This window comes from Magnolia sinica, chromosome 11 (genome assembly GCF_029962835.1).
Source record: "Magnolia sinica isolate HGM2019 chromosome 11, MsV1, whole genome shotgun sequence".
Taxonomy (NCBI): Eukaryota; Viridiplantae; Streptophyta; class Magnoliopsida; order Magnoliales; family Magnoliaceae; genus Magnolia; species Magnolia sinica.
Window position 1 is genome coordinate 66,225,176 of NC_080583.1, and position 23,331 is coordinate 66,248,506.

General features: G+C 37.6%; 1 protein-coding gene and 1 long non-coding RNA gene across 2 annotated transcripts; both read right to left on the minus strand.

The window, feature by feature from the left end:
- Positions 1-1,143: 1,143 nt before the first annotated feature.
- Positions 1,144-2,601, minus strand: LOC131218414 (uncharacterized). The gene is made up of 3 exons (XR_009157720.1): positions 2,453-2,601; positions 2,313-2,358; positions 1,144-1,401 (listed from the first exon to the last, which is right to left on the minus strand). It is a non-coding gene; the product is annotated as an uncharacterized LOC131218414 (long non-coding RNA).
- Positions 2,602-3,506: 905 nt separating this feature from the next.
- LOC131218141 (uncharacterized) lies at positions 3,507-11,554 on the minus strand. Its single transcript, XM_058212820.1, has 4 exons — positions 11,546-11,554; positions 7,488-7,630; positions 3,943-4,217; positions 3,507-3,808 (listed from the first exon to the last, which is right to left on the minus strand). Exons 1-4 carry the CDS (start codon positions 11,552-11,554, stop codon positions 3,507-3,509), a joined length of 729 nt encoding a protein of 242 aa, XP_058068803.1.
- Between the last annotated feature and the right edge of the window lie 11,777 nt (positions 11,555-23,331).

The window sequence follows — 23,331 nt, forward strand, 5'->3', positions numbered from 1 at the left end:
TCCAAACTATTCATCAGGCAGTCCCTATAATGTAATATTTCATCTATACAGTTATTGACCAACAAATGAGATCCAATCTTCCAGACTATTCATCAGGCCATCCACACGAGAAACAATCCCCATTCTACAGGAATTCAACTTCTATAAAATAAAAAATTACAACTTCGAATACAAAATTCATCGGGTAACTTGGACAACCCAATAGATCGATCAAAATTGTCCATAAGTGTCGAACACATTTCAAGGGCTACCATGCAAAACAAAAAGGCTGATTGGATGATCAAACCATCCTAGACTCTGCCTTGTTTGTTGTAGCCATCCTTTTTCCAACCCACAGATGGGATTGTTAGGATTGCCTAACAGAAGTGATTCCTTAGAATCATATGCAATCCTTTATGAAAGGTATCAAATAGATGGTTCATATTGTTGGTTAGACATATTTTTAAACAAATGATCTTGACTCTTGACCATCTATACTGGAGGCCATTGATCAGATGGTTAAGATCATCACCCATAAAATGTGTTCCAAACCTAGTGGATAGTCTACATCAATCGATTGGACCGTTTATTTCCCAATGCAAACTATGAGCACAATAACTTACAGTGCATCTGAGAGCACTGGAGCATATCTCATAACAAGAGTTTTTCTTTTCTTTTCCTTTTTTTTTTTTGGAGAGATGCTCCAGTACTCTCAAAGAACTATAATAGTGCTCCTAGTTGTGTTGGATCATTTGACAGTCCAATCGATAGTTCTAAACTGTCTATCAAGTTCAGAACTCATTCCATGGGCTACCATGCAAAAAACACACTGATCATATGATCCAATCCGTCCTTGATTTGACCTTATTTTCTTGGCTATCATTTTTCTAAGCCATGGGATATTTAGGATTGCCCAACAAAAGTGATCCTTTGGAATCATAAGCAATCTATGATGGGACCTAAAAAATGCATTGGTTAAACGTTTATTTGACATGGTAGTCCATGAAATGTTCATTGAACACAATGAACAATCTAGATCAATGTGTTCGAATGTCTAAGTGTCCCAATGCAACTGGACAGAGAAGAGCACTGGAGCATTACTCCTTTTGGAATCGCAATATAAAGAAAGAAGACACAAGTTATCGATGTGATTGCATGGAAAAACATGCATGAATCCTAAATAACTATTGAAGAAGATTTCCAGTTCACACAATGGATGCATGTACATGCATACCAATGACCTTAGTCAATTCACAAGAGTGAAAGCAATCTCAACCAATGATTTACCAATTTCACCTAAATACCAACTAGTGAGAGTGGAAATGGAAGTGCATACCTTGCAGTGTTGTGCAACATCTTGTGCTGCAAGCATGGCAGCATAGGGAGAGGACTCATCCCTGTCTGCCTTGACTTTCATCCCGCCTGTATAAAATAAAAAAAATAAAAAAAAGATGTAACCAATCATTTTAGCTTCATCAATATTAACCAAGATATAGTCCTAAAACTGGAAATAGAATCACAAAATGGTAGAAAATTAAATGACCAATAATCAAACTTTAAGTTTTAGGAACAAATAATAACACTGCTTTCAGATTTTTACAGCAATCTTCAGAGAAGTAGCGTCTCTTGGACAAGTTTTAAGTTAATGCAGAAGGATGCAATAATATATGGTTCTCGTTACAATTGAAATTCAAGGGCCTGTTTTTGAAGCTTGTAAAGTATTTGGGCGGAAAATACTTTCCATGAAAATGACATTTTCCCCTAATTGGGAGTTCACTTTTTGGTGGAAAACATTTTCCAAGAATGTGTTTCCATAGAGATCCTAAAAAATTCCCAACTCTCCACCTGGTGTTATTATTATTATTATTATTTTTATTATTTTTTGTATCTTCTCTCCAAATGCTTTCTTGAAAAAGAAAATGTTACTTCCTCTCATATTATTTTACAAGCTCCCAACAGTCCCTAAAAATCTACTTTGGCATAGGGCTGGAAATAGGCCAGGCTTGGGGTTAGCTTCAGCTTGTATTTTGAACAGTTTAGACTGGGCCTTACGGGCCGGTCCTATTCAAAATTTTGATTTTGCAAGGCCCAAGACCTGCCCATTAACAGCCCTACTTCAGAACAGTCAATTTCAAATGCAATTTGTATGTTTTCTTTTCTAAATAGAAAATTGAATTTTATCCTGCAAGTTGGGAGTAAATTTATACAGTTGTTTTTATATTCTTTATAGCAAAAAAGGATATCTTGTTCACTTAAATTAGCATAGATGTGGCACCAACTCTTCTCCAAAAAGCATCTAACAAAAAAAGTTCAAAACTAAAGGCATCTCATACCAGTAACGTGGACCATGGTTTCTCTTCCAGATAAATCTGTCACATGCTGCAATCTAGGAAAAAACAAAAAGAAAGATTGGGGCCTCTGAGAATGTCAGGAGAAGCAAAAAGGAACTGAAAGAAAAGAAATGGGACTTAACGATAAAAGTATCATTAAAAGATGCAAAGATGTGGGCGACATCGAAAACATTCTCTCCCTCTCATACAGTTGATCCTAGTGTCACATTCTCCTCCTTGGGCTCCCTGGTCTTCCTTCATGACTGTAAAATGCCTCACCAAAAAAAAGGCACCCAGATTAAAAATGACATTTTTCCAAGATTATGAGAAAAGCAAAACCGCAATAGCACCCTAGAACGTTTCGCATTTAATTCAAGCTTTGAAAAAAAAAAAAAAAACTTGTCATGTGTTACATAAATGCTGCCAATGGCTAAATTTTAAAATTAGACCCAGATGACATTCAGGGCAATAAATTTGAATCATATTTAAAAAAGAATGCATTGATTCCTTTGAATATTAGAATCTACAAACTAAAATAATTGTCAGGAATCAATACAAATGATGGGAAGTTCATTGTGTTAAGTACTAATCTATTGAACACCTCATTGGATTCAAAGAGCAACATACATCAAAAAGAAATAAATGCTTGGAACAGTATCTGACCTGGAATTGTTATTTGTAATATTTTAGCATTGCCAAATGCGTCAAGAACTGGATTCAACTGCAGTCATATCAATCAATACAATGTCAAATTCACTAAGAAGAGATGGTTTTAATGTATTCTAATTGAAAATAAAGGAAGGAAATCAATATAAAAGGATGGACGAAATAAAATGGCTTCCATTTTGGTAAAATCAGATCTGTGAGTGTGAATGATTGCAGGAGATAGTTGCTTCCTTTAGGCTTTAACATAGTCCACCCAAACTATAAAAGTTTTTTTCTTGAAATTTCTAATTTTAGTTTATCACTTTTTTATTGAAGAAATAGGAACTCAACTAAATAAACAATACTTTTGAAATATAAAAAAAAAATAAAATTAGTTATTGAGGTAGACAGTACTGACCAAATCCAACCACTTGTAAGGTCATCACTTCTAATTTTATTGTTTTACATATTTCAAATTTCAACTGTAAGCCCTATCTGAAAATGTGAGATAGTTGATAATCCTGCTCTTTAAATTTATACATGTGGCGTAAATTAGTTTAACCAAAAGGTCCAAGATATAAGACCCAGGTTAAATAGATTGGAAGCTGCCCCATGAAGATATTCAAACCTTGTTGCAAGAACTTCGACTGCCATTTTTTCAGCATCTTGCTTAGTTTTACCAGCATGCGTTGCATCCTTCTCAAAGACACCATTATCATCGGATATGTTAAATTGTCCATTATGTTGTTCAGCCTCATCTATGAGATGATGATCCATGACTTCCTGATCATGACTAGTGTCATCATCAAGATCTGAAAATTCCACCATACCTCCAATCATATTGCTTGAGTTCACTGCATGAACAAGAAAAAGCTGATGAGAGATGAAAGAAGCTAAGCAACTGCATTTGTGAAACCCTTGTATGTAAATTAGCATCTTAATTAACATTACACACTACAATAGGTACATGGTTTCTATGAAGTCTTACTAGTTTCAGCATCAGAGATTCTCTCGACACTGGAAAACTGATATTGAGACCCATCATTCGCATTTGATAATCTGTGTGTTACTGTTCTGTCATGCGAAAATGTAGCTTTCGAAAAACTTGAATCTGAAGAACGATCAATTGCTTTTTCCTTGGAACTCTTTGTATGTTGAGAATTTTGATTTTCTCTGCCAAGGGAATATTTCTTTGGAGTGTATCTTACAGGACCTGAGGATTGATAAGCTCTGCAGCAACCGATGGTACTGGATTTCTTTATCCTAATATTACAATAATAATAATAATAATAATAATTTTAAAAAATATGGCATAGAATAGCGTAAATTACTAGAGTGATGCTGTGATAGACTCCGATATATAGTAGCCATAAGATCAATCCATGTATTAAATAATGCAAATGAACATCAAAGAAAGATTCTGAAGCAACACAGGTATCAAACACAGAATTACTTCTTCTTTTTTGGAGAGGGAGATTAACAAGGAATTTTATTAACACAAAAGGGGGGGAAACAACAACAAGGCACTGAGGAGATGGGCATTCAACATGAGATTTTTTTTTTGTGGATTGAGCAGATGGGCATTCAACATTGAGCAGAGATTCACTAGAATACATCCATCCCTACATTTTGGAATAGAATATGGCGGGACTATAACCATTGGATCTGGGATTGTCTGGTGATTCAGACCATTTACAAGATATGCCTTGCGGTCAATTGAGGATACCTAATAACTAAGCCCTCCAATTGTGGTGAAAATCCACTGTGGTGTGAGTGCATGTGTGTGTGTGTATGAAAAAAAAAGCCCTCCAATTAGAGTACTCTAGCACCTAGATTGCTTAACATATTTCCATTGAATATGGACCATCTCTTTAATTGTAGTTGTGTGGGCCATTGATTTGAAAGTCTAGGATCGATGTTACAATGTTGAGATTTTTGAGACAGCCACTTTCATCATTGTTTTTCGTCAAATTAACAATGTGGATCACTAATATCATCCCTGATCTAATGCCTTTAATCCCTACACATCGTATTGCAATATGCCATGAGTGGGAGATTCATAAAAATTGAGGGTTCAACAGAGTTTGCCACCCAAGTCTATAATGTGGTGTCATTGAGCCTCCACTCATCATTTTTTTTTGGCAAAATAGTCCGCACCAACAACTGGTTTGCCCATGTAACCATCAACATATTGCCACAGACTACTTCCAAGCAAAACATTATGCATCAAGAAGGCCAATATATATGTTTACTTTTTGTGTGTGTCCAATTTAAGATAAACAACTTGCACCAGATCTGAAGCCTCTACAAAGAATAACTAATCTTACTCTACAAATACAAGGACCAATAGATCCCTACTTTGTATAGAACACATGCAGAGAAATACCCCTATTTTAACAAAATAACAAATAGAAGTCTTTAGTAGGAATGGACATTTAAAAGGTGATGAGAGCTGGAAGTGGCTGCAATGCTAATATAGCTAAAGGAAACATGGTTTTGATTGAATTACATTACTCACAAGTGCTAAGATGGACTGTCATGAATTACATTACTTACAAGTGCTAAGACAGACAGCGTTGACAACACCCAAGCGACTGAGTGATAACTATGCCCCGGTGCATCTCTTAAAAAAAGTCAAACAGAGTCACAAGCTTAGGGACATGTCTGCCCCACTGAATGACCATGAACAAAAAATAAATAAATCTTCCTGAAGGAACACTTCCTAGAAATTTCAGTTGGCAGGCACAAAGAAACAATTAAAAAGGACAAAACCCACACATCACAGTGGCCCCTCAGAGGCCCTGTCTGCCCCTAGCTAGAGAGAGGGAAGTTACAATGGGGATTGACGGCCCACCATTGGAAACTTTGTGGGAATTTAAAAAGTTTTGCATCAGGATATTTGTGCCTACAGCTTATCTGAGTAGTAATAACCTTACGAACGGTTTGGATGACATATAAACATCATGTTCGGCATTCAAAATCCCCAAATCCCTAATTTGTAATATCAAAAAATTCCCAATTCGGGGTCCACATTCAAATCTGTAAGCCATAAAATACCCAAATCCCTAAATGGAGGTCCACATCAAATTGGGAATCCACAAATTACTAAATCCCCAAATTCCTAAATCAACATTAAGATTGAGAGAGATTGAAAGAGAGAGATACCTCACATTCTTGATTGAGTCTTCCACCGAGCTCAGAGAGAGAGAAGGGCGAGCGTGGGCAGTGAGGGCATCGTTTCGGCTCCCTCCCCTTTTTGGATCAAACAGAGAGAGAGAGAGAGAGAGAGAGAGAGAGAGAGAGAGAGAGAGAGAGAGATGATGGACTGCATTCGGGCACGCGAGAAAGAGAGGGGATGGAGAGGATTAGAGAGAGAGAGAGGTGGGGTTCGGAAGAGGATTAGGGCACGAGAGAGAGAGAGAGGGGATGGAGAGGAATTTGGGGATTGAGAGAGTCAAGAGAGCGCTGACGCTCCTCGAGCTCCGAGTTGTGTGAACGGTTTAAAAGTTATCAAAGTTAAATGGGCCCCACTGTGATGCGTGTCGACCATCAACACCGTGCATTTGATGGACCCCCTTTAAATTATGGGATATCCCAAAAATCAGCCGTATCCGGAACTTAGGTGGGCCATACCATCTAAAATCATGTGAAGAAATGCCTAAAACAATATAAAAGCACTTGGAAGGGCCCACTGAAATTTTGACGCATATGAAACTTGGTCTGACTACTCATTCAAGTGGGACACACATAATGGATGGTCTGGATTTATGAACCACATCTCGACGGGCCTAACAAATGATTATGAATGATTTAATGGAGGATAACCCCTCTCAACTTTTCTATGTGGTGTGGCCCAAAAGAGTCACGGATTGACTTGATTTTTAAGCCCCAGGGCCACCATGGAATGATGCATATGACTGGTGGGGTAGATGTTCGAAACCCATCATAGTCGGGCCCACACAGCTCAACTGTACGACAAGTTCCCATTAAGCTCGATTGTACGGAACTTTTTCCATACATACATACATACATATATTATAAAAATATTATATATCCATCATTAAAATCCTCCTAATGCCCACTGTGCTGTTTATTTGACATCCAATATGTTGATTAGGTCATACAGGGCTAGATGAGGAGAAAAAACAAAAATCAATCTGATCCAAAACTTTTATGACCCCCAAATGTTTTTTAATGGTTGACGCTTATTCAACACCGTTTCCTGAAAAGTGGTCCACTCAAGATTTGGATATATCTCATTTTTTGTCTCATACCATAGGATGATTGTTAAAAATAGATAGACAACATGGATTAAACACGTACATCATGGTAGGGCTCACAGAGCACCAACCACCAGCCATTGGATGGTGTCAGGGGGAGTAGTCAATCCGCTCCCCTTATTTGTGGTGTGGTCCATTTAATATTTGGATATGATTCATTTTTTGGATAATTCTCTAAAATTATCTTCAAAAGATGGATGAACGGTGTGGGTTGATCCCAAATTTTCGGTAAATCCAAGTGCAATAAATCCACCGAACAGGGAAGATGTGCCTTGGGAAATATGGGTACTTGGAAGGTGGGTGGCGGACAAGGGAATCTTCAGCTAATAAAGCTTTGCCCTTGTGGAAAGGGATCTCCTTCGTGAAATAGGCATTCTTGGAAAGGGTTGGATTATCCTTGGGAAATGATGAATAAAATCAAATTTTGGGAAGACATGTGGGTGGGAACATTCACCTTAAAAGGCGATTTTCCCGTGCTGCTCAGGTTGGCCTTGGACCCTTATGTGGTGGTGGTCAGCTGTTTCTCCTGTGTTTTGAATCAAGTTGATATGTTTATTTTTCCATCTCATTTTATAACATGATTTTAAAACGTGGCCATTCTAAATCTTAAGTGAACCACATTGTAGGAAACAGTAGTGATTATAGGTGTTTTGAATCAAGCTAATGTGTGTTTGGATCAAACAGTGGCTATTAGTCCGTGTGACCTGAGTGCTGGGTTAAATGACAATTAAACATTATAATAGACCTTAGGAAGTTTTTAGTAGTACGTTGTCAGCCTGAAATGTAAATTTGCCTCATTTTTTAGCCCATGCCCTAAAAGAAGTTGAAATAATGGATAGATGGTGTGAATAAAAAATTACAACAGGCCCTGAAATAATGGTATGATATATGTTTGGATCAAACAGTGGCTATTAGTCTGTGTGACCTGAGTACTAGGTTAAATGACAATTAAACATTACAGCAAGCCTTGGGAAGTTTTTAACAGTACGTTGTCAGCCTAAAACATAAATCTATTTCATTTTTAAGCCCATGCCCTAAAACAAGCTGAAATAATCGACGGATGATGTGAATAAAACACATGCATCATAATAAGGTCCAAATGGATTGGCACCAGCTAGCAGGTTGGTGTTGGAACACTAGCCAAACCATGCCTAATTGGATACTGACACTACAAGTGACGACCTAACTAGTGGTCGGTGTTTTATAAGCCCCACCATGATGTATGTGTTTCATCCTAGCCATCCATTCATTTTTTAGCAAATTTTAGGCATGATGCCAAAGATGGGATAGATCTAAGTCTCAGGTGGGCCACACCATAGGAAATAACGATGATACAGACATGATTTTAACCTGTATGGCCCACCGAAGTTGGGAAATGATAATATCTTACTAATTGCTATCTCCTAAAATTTCTAATATACCGAAGTTGGGAAATGATAATATCTTGTTAGTTGTTATCTCCTGAAATTTCCAATATCTCGTGATGAGATGACTACGTACATTTTTGCCAATTGGCATGGCCCACTAGATGGACAGACTAGATCACCACATGCACATTTAGCACCAGAACAAGGACCTTGCAAGTTACAACATTTGGATAGATGCCACTACCTTAACCATTCACTCATTAATACAATTAGGAACAAGCCATGGTGTAATAATCACACCGGTCGGATGATCATAACCCTTTGAATGGACCCAATTTGCTAACAACCATCCATTGTTTGTGAGCCATAATTCACATGGTGCCCCTATCCATAATTGGCAATGGACCTAGATGGCTTCAAGCATAACTATCAATTAGGGTTGTCCAAGGGCCCTGACTCGGTCAGTCTGTTCTCAGGTTTTGAACTATAGGTAACAATGTATTGGGTCAGTTAGCAAGTTAACAGACCCGAGCTGTTCCTAATGAAGGTTGGATTAAGCCAAGTGGGTATGGGTATGAGTAGGGTTCCATATCCAACCTAATCCAACCCAGCCATATAAATAATCAATGGGATGGACTAGATGAACCAATTCAGCCCGGACCATATAGCCTAATGTTCCATTCTTAAACTTAGGGCTATAACTTGTGTTCAGATCGAACCAAACTCAATTGGCCCAAACCTATAACCAAATTAGGTTGTCAAGGTCCTCGGTTTGGGTTAGGATTGAAAAATACCAGCCTAAATTGCATTTAGGTTGAGCATATTCGGGTCAGGTTAAGTTAGATCGGGAATAATGAAAACATCAACTTGCCTGAGAGTCTTACTTGAATCTTTGTGTGGTTGTGCAGGTCAGTTCCAGTTGATTAAGCCCAACTGATCTACAATTAAACTACATGAAGCCGCCCATTGCCACCTGCGGTCTTGGCTGCTCTGGTCCATTCGGGTTCAAGTTTGGGTCTCACCGTTTCCATTCTCACTGTTTCCCCGTAGTATGGCCCACTTCGACAATGGATCTATCTCATTTTTTAGATCTCATTCTATCATGGTACGAAGAAAATGATGGATGGAGTATATTTTACACTATCATCATAGTTGACCCACATTAATTCATATCTTCTCGTGTTTTCTCTTCATTCATTTTTTTTTTTTGATATTATGAACATGTTGGATGTCAAATAAACATTACCATGCGCCCAAGGAAGGTATCAACGGCGGAAATCACTATTCCACATTGTTTCATGTGGCATGGACCACTTGAGTTTTGGATTTACCAAAAATTCGGGATCATTGGCTTGTTCATTCATTTATCGAGATCATTTTAGAGAGCTATCCAAAAAATCATTCATATCCAAAGATTAATTAAATGAAGCACACCACAAATAAGGGAAACAAATTGGCTGCTCCCCCTGACACCATCCTATGGCCTATGGTTGGTGCTCTGTGGGCCCCACCATGACGTATGTGTTTAATCCATGTCGTCCATTTATTTTTAAAAATCATCCTACAGCATGAGACAAAAAATGAGGCATATCCCAATATAAAATGGATCACATTAACAGGAAATAGTGTTGAATGAGCATCAACCATTTAAAACATTTGGGGCCACAAAAGTCTTGGATTAAGATGATTTTTGTTTTTCCCCTTTATCTAGGCCTGTATGACCTAATCAACAGATTGAATGCCAAATAAAAAGTAAAGTGGGCCTTAGGAGGGTTTTAATGATGGATAATCAATTATTATTGTTTTTATGTGGTGTGGTCGACCTGATATTTATTTACTAGGTAGTGGCTGGTGGTTGGTGCTCTGTGGGCCCCACCATGATGTATGTGTTTCATCCACACTGTCCATCTATTTTTATAGATCATTTCATGATATGAGAGAAAAAATGAGGTATATCTAAATCTCAAGTGGACCATATTATAGAAAAAAGTGTTGGATAAATGTTGACCATTAAAAACGTTTTGGGGGCCATAAAAGTTATGGATCAAGATGATATTTATTGTTTCCCTTCATCTGGGTCTTTATGACCTAATAAACATATTAGATTTCAAATAAACAGTACAGTGGGCCTTAGGAGGATTTTAATAGTGGATATCCAACCATTATTGATTTCATATGGGGTAGTCCAACCGAGATTTATATACCTATCATTTTTTGCACTAAGCCCTAAAATGATCTCCAAAAATAGATGAACGGAATGGATGAAACACATACATCATGGTGGGGCCCACAGAGCACCGACCACCAGTAGCCAATCCGCCTCCCAAATTTGGGCGCGCGCTTAAAACAGAGCCGCGCCCAAAGTTTTGGGATTTCATACTCTCTCTCCCTCTCTCTCCCTCTCTTCTCTATCTCTCTCCGTTCCCTAATCAGAGCACCACCTAAACCCTTCTTTCCCTAATCCTCTCTCTCCCTCCCGATCTCTGCTCCATCTCTCTTTCTCCTCCCTCTCTCTCCAATGCACCAGCCGTGAAGAAACACCGGCCGTGAACGCCGCCCTCCTCTCTCTCTCTCTCTCTCTCTCTCCATTGCAGAAGCCGTGAATCTCCTACCCGAAGAAACACACGCCGTGAAGCTCCTCTCCATAGGTTTGATATCTTCTTCTATTTGTATCTCTTTTCATGTCTTTCAGATTTGATATAAGCTGACTGTTTGATGAAATGGCATGCTATCTCTTTGTTTCCCGCTAATGTGTCATTTGTGTATAATTTCTTAGCCGTACATGCCGTTGGAAGAGATTACCTGGGCGTGGTCCACTTATCAGGGGAGATACCCGGTGAAATCAATGGACAGAGGATGGTCTAACTCAATGTACGGGTTTGGCCCCCCTGATGAGTGGATTCGTCTGGTTTTCTCCCCAGGTGTTGTTTATGGTGAGGCTCACCTTTTCCATGGCTTAGATGTTCTGCACAGGTGCCACGTTTGATGAGAGGAAAGCATTATATGTGAAAGTTCTCGTACAACATTGTATGTGAAAATTTCTCTGTATTGACTGTTTGATCGCTGACGGTGTCTAGAAATTATTTTTTTCCATGGATTTTTTCCTTCATTAAATTTTTTATTTTTGTTTATTTTCAGTAATTTGAGAGTTTGAGAACGAAATTTGATGACATTGTTACATTCAAATAATGAAAGTTGATTGAAAAATAATGTGGGTTCTTTGCTGTTGAATTTGAATTGGTGTTGGGATTTTGTGGGCCCCGCACAGCAGCGGACATAAAATTGTCCACCACCGCCTACGATTCTGTACATGTGGGGCCTATTTGGTTCTCCAGAATGTTGTTCTGCTGGGTCCCACTATTAATGGGGGATTCCCTCAAATTTCTCTTCAACCAGGATGTTCGTTAAGGCTTGCTAGTCCTGTATGCACCTTGATGAAATATATCTGAGCCATGCACAAATCTGTATGCACCTTTATGAAATGGCTTGCTAGTCCTGTATGCACCTCAATCCTCAAATTCTCTTTCTAAGCTTAAAATCTGATTAGTCCGCACACACAGATTTCCAGCAAAAGGAAGAAGAAAGAAAGACAGGTTTGTTGTGGTGTGGTCCACTTGAGATTCAGATATGACTCTTTTTTAGGCTCCTGCCCTAAAATAATGATCCAAGTGAATGGACCACATGGCTAAAATACATGCATCATTGTGGGGTCCACTGAGCACCGTCCATATCTCTAATACATAATTACCATTAGCTAAAATGAGAGGAAGTCATTTTTAAGTGGCTGCCAAACAGGGCCTTGGGTTTTGGTCAAAACCTCAGTAAAAGTTTCTGCATGTTTTGAAGGAAATAAAGAAATGAAGTTTGGGCCATTAAACAAAGGTAAACCATGTTGATAGAAACCAATCTACTTAGGCCCCTGTTTGGTAGACACCTACAAATGAGTTTATCTCATTTTAGTTTACCGCCATAATGTATCAGAGGTCATGTTTTCTATTACATAGTTACTGTTATTATGAACTCATTATTCATTATAGATCTAGATTTCATTGTTTTGTAGTAGATCATGCTTCTTTGCCTTTGCTAATAACCATTGCCCTGTAATTTTCAAATACATCTAGTATTATGAGAAGGGTTGGGGGAAATTTTAAGGAAAGATTACAAGAACTTGGAGGACTTGATGCAGTCTTTGATTTTGCTGTAAGTTGCCACTCTGTTATGGAGGTGAGCTTGCATGTTGATTTGATCTCATCTAAGACATCCATGATGAAAGTATCTTGATTGCGTAAAGTGGAGACAATAGTTATATGTCATTACCATGTAGGAATTAGAAATTTGCAGTTATATATATTACAAACAAGCAACCCCTTTCTGGATATGATGTCAGTTCATGTTCTAGGCATTTGCTAGACCTATTACTTGGACACTTACTTTCTGAGGTTTGCCAAGCTGACATTTTAAGACACTTGGACAGTCCTAGACACATGCCACTTCAAAACCTACATGGACAAAGAGTAGTCTTAGCAATTTCATAAAAAGTGTTGCTTATGGAACATTTTAATTGAAGCGTGAAAATTGTCTACAAACTTCGTTTCATCATTCTTAGTTCTTTTTGTTATGCAATTTCCTTTGTCAAACCAAAGATTCTTAGGCCTCAAGCTTGCCTCAATTCTCTTGTTGTGAAGAAATTTCTTGCAAGGACTTACTCTCACTCTAAGTTTTAGTTCATTTTCTTTTATAGCTACGATGACCCAGTGACAAAAGAGCCCAGCTTTGTTGTCCTTTTTACTCTTTTGTTCTTTTGTTGGAGTTTTGATTTTTTAAGAGAATAGGTAATGTTCAGATAATCTATGAGTTCTTGAAATGATCATGCATGATTTTAATGTTTCACTAGCTAATTATTTGTTAGTTTAGATTACTAATTTTTTTTTATTTGAACTATGTGAATATCCTTTTCTAATTTCCTCTGTCTTTGTTGTTTTCATTGTTAGGTTTTTCAACCTTACAACACATATACATGACTTCCAATATTTCGAGTGATGTACATTGCCTTTTTATTGTTTGGCTGACCTTACGATGAATCATGTCAATTTTGTCTTATCCAATAATCAGTGTGGGTTGCATTTTCCTTTTTGGGTGAATGGTTGATTTGATTCATTGGGGTTTTGCTTCGGATCAAATTGAAGAAACTCTATTAGCAACAAGTAACAACAACTTAAATCATGGTATCAAAAGCTACTCCAACCTGTAATTTTATATTGTTCTTCTTCTATTGTCTTTTTTTGAATAAGATGCTCATTAATCATTTGGACAAACTCTTTGTTACAAATGATGCTGCAACTATTGTGAATGAACTTGAGGTACAACATCCTGCTGCCAAGATTCTCGTGTAAGCAGGCAAAGCTCAACAGGAAGAAATTGGTGATGGAGCTAATCTGACGATATCTTTTGCTGGGGAGCTTCTCCAAAATGCGGAGGAGCTTATTAGGATGGGATTGCATCCAAGTGAAATCATTAGTGGCTACACAAAAGCGATCAATAAGGTCCTTCATTTCTTTGCTGAATGACCTGTCAAACTGTATTCCGAACCTTTTGCTCATTAGGCATTGTGCATATGCTGATTTCTGCTCTGTTGATGCCTAGATGGTTGATATTTTAGATGAGTTGGTTGAAAAGGGCTCGGAAACAATGGATGTGCGGAACAAGGATGAAGTTGTTTAACGAATGAAAGCTGTTGTGGCCAGCAAGCAGTTTGTACAAGAAGATATTTTGTGCTCTCTTCTTGCGGATGTGTGTACATGGATGTTGGTGTTTATTTATTAATATTATTTTTGGTCCCTTGGTTATGAGAAAACTTCAAAAGCTGGACTTCTTTTATATTACAGGCATGCATCCAGGTCTGCCCCAAGATCCCAGTGAACTTTAATGTAGATAATGTTCGTGTCGTAAAGCTTCTTGGAGGAGGTATGCATAACTGTTCAATTGTTCGTGGCATGGTCCTGAAAATTGATGCTGTTGGAATTATAAAACAAATGGAAAATGCAAAGGTGTGCCTTTGGAAAACCACCTATTGTTTCTTATACCAATACAATATTCTTATACTATATTTGCTTCCTCACTTATTTTCTGGTTGTAAATATCATAGAGTAGAAATACATTCCACCAAGTGTGTTGTATTTTTTCTGTCAAGGATCTTTTGTGTTCTTAAATCTCTCTCTCTCTCTGTGGTTTTTTTGGTGATGCCTTGTATTGGATGCCTTTGTCTGATTTGGATGTTTGATGGTTACTTGCCATTTAGTATTGAGTGGTTTTTTGGAAGGCTTAAGGTTGCTGAAAATGAAAAAAAAATATTTTTCTACTCTCTAGGAGTGTTTTCGTGCCATTTGGCGTTGGGTAATTTTGCGCATTGGAAGGCTTACTGTTGTTTCCTTCTTAGCCAATTTGGTTGAATTGATTTATGTGAGCTTACTATTGATCAAAAGAAATAAGATACATGAGCTTACGTGTCCCTGTGTGTGGTCAAAGGGGCATGGGATTCAATGTTGACAGAACAAAGGTCATTGTTAGTACTGAAACTGCCCCTCTTTTTTTTGTTGTTGAGATTTTATCATGGTTCCATGATATCTGTTTATTCTAGAGGAATTTCAATCTTTGCTGAAATCATTTGCAAATTGTTGTGGTCTTGTATCATGGATAGAATTTGTTTCCACAAAAGAAGATTTTGGATCTGAACTAGCTATAAGTACTATAAGCAGATTTTGACATTTTGCTTGTAATCTAATAAAATGGACCATTACTCACTTGCATTTGTGTATTGTATGTTAATATCCCATTACTCTCCCCTGCATTTATGTATTGTATTTTAACGCATGTTTAGATGTATTCCAGGATGAGAATGAAATTGAGTATGCATCAGCTGGTGCACATTCACTGGATTTGAGTTGTTTGGTGCATCTAGAAAAATATTAATAGTTGGATGTGCTAATGCTTATCTGCAAAATGTGCCACAAAAAACATTTCTGTTACAGGTTCATTATCTATCATTGTGCTTTCTCCATGCAAAGACCTCAGCTTTAACAGCTTCATTATCTATTATTCTTCCAAAGATGTCACAATCCATGCATTAAAATCTGTAAATATATATGAATGCACTGTTATGTCCTGGAATTCTTGTATATGGTTTGGTTGATTGTTCATTTCTAGCCACAAGGCCATTTTTGTTGTATTGAGGTGGATATGAACTTATATCATCTTACAGGTTGCAATCGACTGTATGGTGGAGAGTTGCAATGAACCTGCCTGGGTTCTTTCTGACTAACCAAAGAAGTCAAACAATTAACGCCTAATAGAACACCTACATGAGAAATTTCTAAGCACCATCATCGACAATTTCCTTGAAAATTTTCCTACCCTTTATATAGATGTGAAAAGTCAACATTAGCTCTCAAACAGTTGAGGTTTGTACACTACATCAGTTCTCTTCTATTTGTTTTCTTTTCTGATTTCTTTCCTCGAAAGTTTTTGCTTTGTCCAACTTTTTCATACATAGTTTGATCTGCAGACGGTTGGATTCACTTCTTTCAAAGTGGGGATTATGTTCTTCTAGCGAACATGTTTGCAAGTGCTAGCCAATGGAACAAAGTGACGAGTGAGAGAGGCAATGAGAAACACAGGAGTTCAGAAACCAGAGCCAGGTAACAGCCTCATCGAGCTACATCCAACAATTTAGCTTGAATCAAAATTTTCAAGGACTGTTGTGGATGCATTTCTTTCTTGTGTAGCAGATTTTCTATGTTGTTAGACTCCCCTCTTCTCTCTGTACTTTTCTCTCCCAACTTTTTTTTTTTCATTTTCCTTCTCCACCTGATTTGAAAATAGAAAGGGAATTCATATTTATTACTCTCCTTCCACTGATAGACAATTCACTTTCTAGGATAAAATGGTAAATTCAATAGAGCTATTGCATCTATTTGTTTTTTTTTTTGGCACCATTTAAAAATTGGCAGTGACTCATCCACCTTACATATCAGATTGATTTACAGCTATTCACACCATCCAGATTGTGGATCTCATTGTTGATGGAGCATTTCTAAAATCAAACATTTCTAAATCACACTAATCAAGCAATCCTAACCATCAAATTAAAGGATATCATATGGATAGATGGTTAAAAATAAAAGTAAATGGTCCAAATTTGGAAGGACAAATCTGATGGTTAATGTTATCTTCTCAGTGAAGATTTTTTATTATGCACTTGTGCTCCATCCATAGATTTGGATGGTCTGGATTGCCATACAAGCATGCCATGTGTATGTCTAAAGTCTCACCACCATTTTATAAATGGTGCAAAACTAACACTTGACTCCCCTTGCTCAAGACCTGACAGATGAATTTTTTTTTTTTTTTTTCTTTTTAAATTTATGGGCAGTGAAAATTGTAATGATGGAGAAATTCCAAGTATCGCATGGTAGCTTATGCTGAAATGAAAAATGAGATAGTGCCCATATCTGATGATCAGGATTCCTCTGTTGTGAAAAATGAGATAGTGCCCATATCCGTGAAATGTTCTATTGAGGGTAGGCTGAACAGTAGGACAATTTTTTGCGTTTACCAATGATTGCTAGGTTGAACAAATTCTTGTTCAATGACCTTTATGGATATTGATCCCAAAAACATTTTAGTGCACTATTTCTAGTCTATATCCATTATATTATGAACTTAAGTTTTGTGTTTGCTCTAATATAATAAGATGTCAATTTTAGATTTCTTCTCTCCCTCTCTATGCTTGAAAGAATGGGATTTTGGTTCAAATGCATAAGATGGACATTGAAATCATTGGTCTTCTTTGATTTTTTTTTCTTTACCATTTCTTCTGTAAAGTGCTTCTAAGTTGTTTGAACTGATGCAGGTAAGAAGTTCTGGAATGTGTTTCATCTGCAGCCTATGCGTGATCAGAAGGTACAATTCCAAAAAAAAAAATCATCTAATTTCACATTATTTCCATTGCTTTATGATTATACAATTCCAAAAAAATGAGAACCAGAGGTTAACAGTACACAGACTGCTGAAATTGATGTTTTACCAATAGATCACTACTATGATGCCTTAGGAGGGCCTGAATTGGATACTCTCAGGGTACATGGACTTTTCTTTTTTTCTTTTTTTTGCTGCTACTGTTGTTGTGCTCCATTTGCTTCGTTCAGCTGACAGGATATCATCTCTATAATTATAAATGCTGTTTCAAAGCAAGTGTGGAGTGCTACTAATTTGGAGAGATCTGACATAAATAAAGTCTTCTATTGGTACGAAAGCATAATCAAGTTCTCAAATCTGCACTTGATTGGAAAAGATCTTAATGGCATTAGTGCTAACATGGAATGCATATGCAAAGTTAGTTATTTATGTGCAAAAAAAGAAAAAAAAAAGGAGAATGTGGTCCCGACCCAATTGAGGAAGTTATGCCCAAAGTGTAGTTAGCATAGTGTCCCAGTGGGAATCAGAAGTTAACTGGTAATGGTATCATCTCTCCTTGATAGGGGCAATAGTAATGGACTGAAGACAACTGAATCTGCTAAGGCATCTAGAAGACAGTCCATCAATTTATTATTATTATTATTATTTCATTTTCTTCAGATACTGAATCTGCTAAGGCATTTAGAAGACAACTGAAAGAGACAATCTACTCAGTGCTATTTGATATGAATGTTCCTGCTGTTTGTAGAAGAACTGCAGGCATGGCAGCCGAGACCACTTCTCATCACATTATTGCTGAAGTGTGCAACATTCGCAGGAAGACAAATAAATCTTCTTAAAAAAAGGTGAAAGAGCGTGCTTCTTTCTCCCAAAGCAATTTATAACCTCTTGACAAGAGTGCAGGATCTCATCCATGCTCCGCTCGAGTACTTTCAAGCGCATCTTATCAAGGTGAATGTGGCCAACAAGGCCTGTATCCGCTTCTGAACTTTCAGGTATTTGTCGATGCCTTTAAAGCGACTTTTTTCAAATGATTCTGAACTAAATATGCTGCATTCTCCTTGTAATGCATTTTCCCATAGAAGCACTCATTCAAATATAGAATAACTCTCCGATCTATAATATCATTCTTGAAGTTAACTTTGCACAAAAGTATTTCCTTCATCGATTCCCATGAAGAGTTGTTGCTCTGAGAAGAATCAAGAACTGCTTTATATGCAGGATTTGATACTGCAGTAGCAGCTAATACACCAACTGGATTATTTCTAGCCTGGTGAACCTGTGATTAGCTCTGTTTCGAGCTTGTAGATTATCGTTGCATTAAGTCGATGAAACTCAATCAGGCCTTGAAAGATTTGAATTTTATTTTGTATTGTGACTTGAATAAAAGATATGATGTCATTGAGAAAACCCAAAAGCCACAACTCAGTTTTTCATTTTTTCTTTTTGCAGTGGCTATAAGTACATGCCTTATCAACTTTTGGCTTGCCACGTCACGATGGAGGTGAGTTTCTTGGCTGTTAACTGGTAGCTCTTTGTTGGAAAGTATTCTTCTTCATCATGGTTATCAAACAATTCCTGTTATAACAAAAGTGGCTGATGTGCCAGTCCATGTTGGCATTGAGTTGTAGTTTGACCACCAAGTGTGTCAGGTTTTTGGGTATCACTCTGTGATTAGAGTTCATAGAGAACCCACAGACATGTTATGGAGTCACAAATCATATGCCTGTTTCCAGTGACTAGTAGAAATGATGTCACATGATTTTCAGTTCAATTGTCAGGTGTATTACAGTGCAGAAACACTCAGTGTGCCAGTGGAGATGATAGAAGGGAAGTGTGAAGCTAGAAAGAAGCATGATCTTCCATCTCTGGATGACCCTGCAATCTTTGAGCATATCTTCTTCAGTGAATACATGTATGATCCTTCCAAATGTTGGGTGGTGTAGATAAAAGAGAAAGATGGCGATGATGTTAAGATGCAAGGACAAGGAAACAAGTGCACATGGCTATGGAACTTGACTAGAAAGTAGGTGGTAAGGAAGTTGTCGAAATAGGAAGAATGATTTTTTTGTATATTTGTTTATTATGTTAAACTTATATGTATTTATGCGTGAATGAGTGTGATGCGGATAAGATTGTTTGTGTTTGGATGAATGTACTTTTATGTTTGGATGGATTTTCTTGTTTGGGTTTAGATGGATGTGAATGTGAATATGATGAAATATATTATATAACAAGTGTATATCAGGATGAATATGATGAAATATATTGTTAACAGGTGTATATCAGGAATTTTGTGCAGAATTTTGAGCTAGAATAATTTTTTAAAAAGAGACTTTTAGCGACGAAAATTTTCATAGCTAAAAGTTTTGTAATTTATTTTTTAGCTACAAAAATTTTCGCTGTTAAAAGTCTTGTACAATTTTTTTTGCGACGACCATTTTCATCGCTACAAGTAGAACAATATTTTTAGTAGCGAAAATTTTCGCTGCTAAAAGTCTTGTACAGTTTTTTTAGCGACGAAACCTTTCGTCGATAAAAGTGGAATGATTTTTTAGGAACGAAAATTTTCGCTGCTAAAAGTCTTGTACAGTTTTTTCGTGACGAAAATTTTCGTCGCTAAAAATGGAACAATTTTTTAATAGCAAAAATTTTAGCTGCTAAAAGTCTTGTATAGTTTTTTTAGCGACGAAAATTTTCGTCGCTAAAAGTTTTGTAATTTATTTTTAGCAGCGAAAATTTTTTAGCGACGAATTTAGCGACGAAAACTTTCGTTGCTAAAACTTTTTAGCTACGAAAATTTGACTTTTAGCTACGAAAATTTTCGTCGCTAAAAGTGAGATTTCTTGTATTGCAAGAATGGAGCAGTGCACCCCACGCAATATAAACTTCTTGTTTCGACGCCCTAAGTCTCCCTGAGCCATTGGATGAAGGATGGATGGCCAGGATCCAATACCATTGCCTAGCTTCTTGAAATAGCTAGCAAAACGGTGGGCATTGGCGCCAATTTTCCCACAGAAAACCCAATCCGTGAGGGCAGAAACGGACGGCTGAGTCTACCTAAATGAAGGGCTAGGATGGGAAGAAGTACAGTTGCGCGAATCGCCAGCGTGGAAAACCTAACCTTTCCGTTTTTGGAGAGAAAAGAAGCACAACCAGCCTGCGTGCGCTGGTGTTTGTGGTCACACATGTGTGAGAAATCAAGTGAAGCTGGGCAGGGTTTGGTCTGCTTCGGACCCTCTACAATATGGATAGTTTGGATCTTCTAACAGAGTGATGTTGGTGGGTCACGGTCATCACCAACAGACGGCCCTCGTTCACGCGTCGCGGGCGAGAGATTTTCAGAAGGAATGAAAATCTTTCCTTTTTTGTTTGTTCACGGTCAGAGCCAGTTTGACCGGACTGGTTACTTTGGTGTGGCGTGAGTGTACACTCGCTGTGTACACGCACAACTGAGGGCGGGGTCCACCATGATGATTTCAACCAATCCACACCGTTCATTCATTCTATCAGCCCGTATTATGGCTCCGTCCAAAGAATGAGGTAGACCCATGACTTTGGTGGGCCATAGGATCTGAATTATGGCCATTGAATGTTAGTTATCATTGATTCAAGGTGGAATATGGTCCACACCCGTGATCAAAACTGTTCATTTAATTCCTTAATGTGTATAGGGCCCTGAGTCCAATGATGGGCCTGATTTGGAATTTATGCGGGCTACACTTTAAATTCTTGGACTTTAACCATGGATTTTTGCTAACTTGACGGTTAGATCCTTTTTAAATCTGATCATCAACATACTTAACGGTTCCTAGTCCTATTTGGGCAAATTCAACAGTCATCTCTATGATCAATTACTCTCATTTATTAGTTAAATAAGTGATTATGAATTTTAACCTTTGTATAACAAGATTTCCAACTGTCTTAAGAGTCAATTGAGGTTTCTGAGTGAAATCTGAAATTTAATGATTGGCCTGGATTATCAGACCATGAGTAGATGATGAGAGGTCCTAGTGACTATATAAATGGAAACCTAGCCATTGATCTTGTACCTGGATGGACGAATTTCTTATAACCTTAATCAATGCCGATATAAAGGATTCTAGGTGTCCTAAATTTAAGACAGTAAATTAAGTTTGCCTACCAATGGAGTTCAAGTCCAAACCTGACTATTAGTGATCCATGGAGTTCGATATTGACAGTGGACGGTCCAATCTGTCTATTGAGGTGATTTATAAGAATGGATCGTCCAAACATTTGTTGTAAGCCTAAGGAATGGTGAGTCTTGTGACTTAAGTCTTGAAACTGATTTTTCCGTAGCCCAATCAACTAAGTAGGGTGTTATCTGACATTTTATTCCAATTAGATTTCTAGAATTAAGCCTCGTGAGGTTCAATGCAGTTCTCTAGGTGATGTAATGGTCCATCTCGAAATAAATGGTTGGATAGCTTGATCTTTGCCCCAAATTACTAACTCAAACTAGAACGATGGTGAGCGTTCAGAGGAATTGAGTTCTCGTTTACTGTAACCTACGTCCTCATGATAATGCCTGAGTATTGAAAAGTATGGGGTATTACAATTTACTCCCCTTAAAGAGAATTTCGTCCTCGAAATTCAATACTTCTACTTTAAATAGGACGAAGACAATTTATTTTCTGTGTCCATGAGGTTGTTACAATCTACCCCCCTTAAAGAAGAATCTCGCCCACGAGATTCAATCATGCTCATCCCAATTTCACTACACCAAAACAACAAAAAAAGGACGGTCCAAAACCGTCTCAAATGACCTAAAAGGATGATCATGGACCGTCGCATGGGCCGTCAAATTTTAACGTGTCTTATTACTTAAAGGACGGTCGAAAACCATCATTCTTGTTGAAGAAAAAAGGACAGTCATGGACTGTCGCATGGGCCATCAAATTTTGACGTGTCGTATTACTTAAAGGACGGTCGAAAACCATCATTCTCGTTGAGGTAAAAAGGACGGTCGTGGACCGTCCTTAAAAAGGATGGTCATGGACCGTCTCTTATGAGCCTTCAAAGGACGGCCATCGACCGTCCTTTAAAAGGACGGTCATGGACCATCCTTAAAAAGGACTATCATAGACCATCTCTGATGAGCCTCCAAAGGACGCCATGGACTGTCCTTAAAAAGGACTGTCATGGACCGTCTCTTATGAGCCTTTAAAGGACGGCCATGGACCGTCCTTTAAAAGGACGGTCATGGACCGTCCTTAAAAAGGACTGTTATGGACCGTCCCTTATGAGTCTTCAAAGCACATTTTTAAATTTGAGAGGGTCAATATACACTTGTTACAATATATTTCATCGTATTCTTCCTGATATACACCTGTTATTTAATATATTTCATCATATTCACATTCACATCCATCTAAACCCAAACTATGTAAATCCAACATAAATTACATTCATCCAAACATAAATTACATCCATCCAAACACAAATAATCTTATCCACATTACATTCATCCACGCATAAATACATATAAGTTTAACATCATAAATAAAATAAAAAAGGAAAAAATCAGTTCTTTTTGCGTCTTTCATCTTAAAAAGAAAATATTAAACCAAGTTCGGGTTCGGGATCAGGTTTAGGTTTGGGTTTTCAAGTTTAGGTTTAGGTTTAAGTTAGGGAGTTGAGATTAGGATTAGGTGTAGGTTTAGGTTTAAGGATTTGAGAATACATTTAGGATTTAGGTTTATGTTTAGGTTATAGGTTATAGGTTTAGGTTTAGGT

Excerpts from the sequence above, each read along its gene's own strand:
- LOC131218141 (XM_058212820.1), bottom strand. Across the intron at positions 4,218-7,487 it reads AGGCACATCTTCCCTGTTCG|GATAAAGAAATCCAGTACCA; the intron begins GTGGATTTATTG and ends TTGTAATATTAG. Across the intron at positions 3,809-3,942 it reads AATCTCTGATGCTGAAACTA|TGAACTCAAGCAATATGATT; the intron begins GTAAGACTTCAT and ends TTGTTCATGCAG.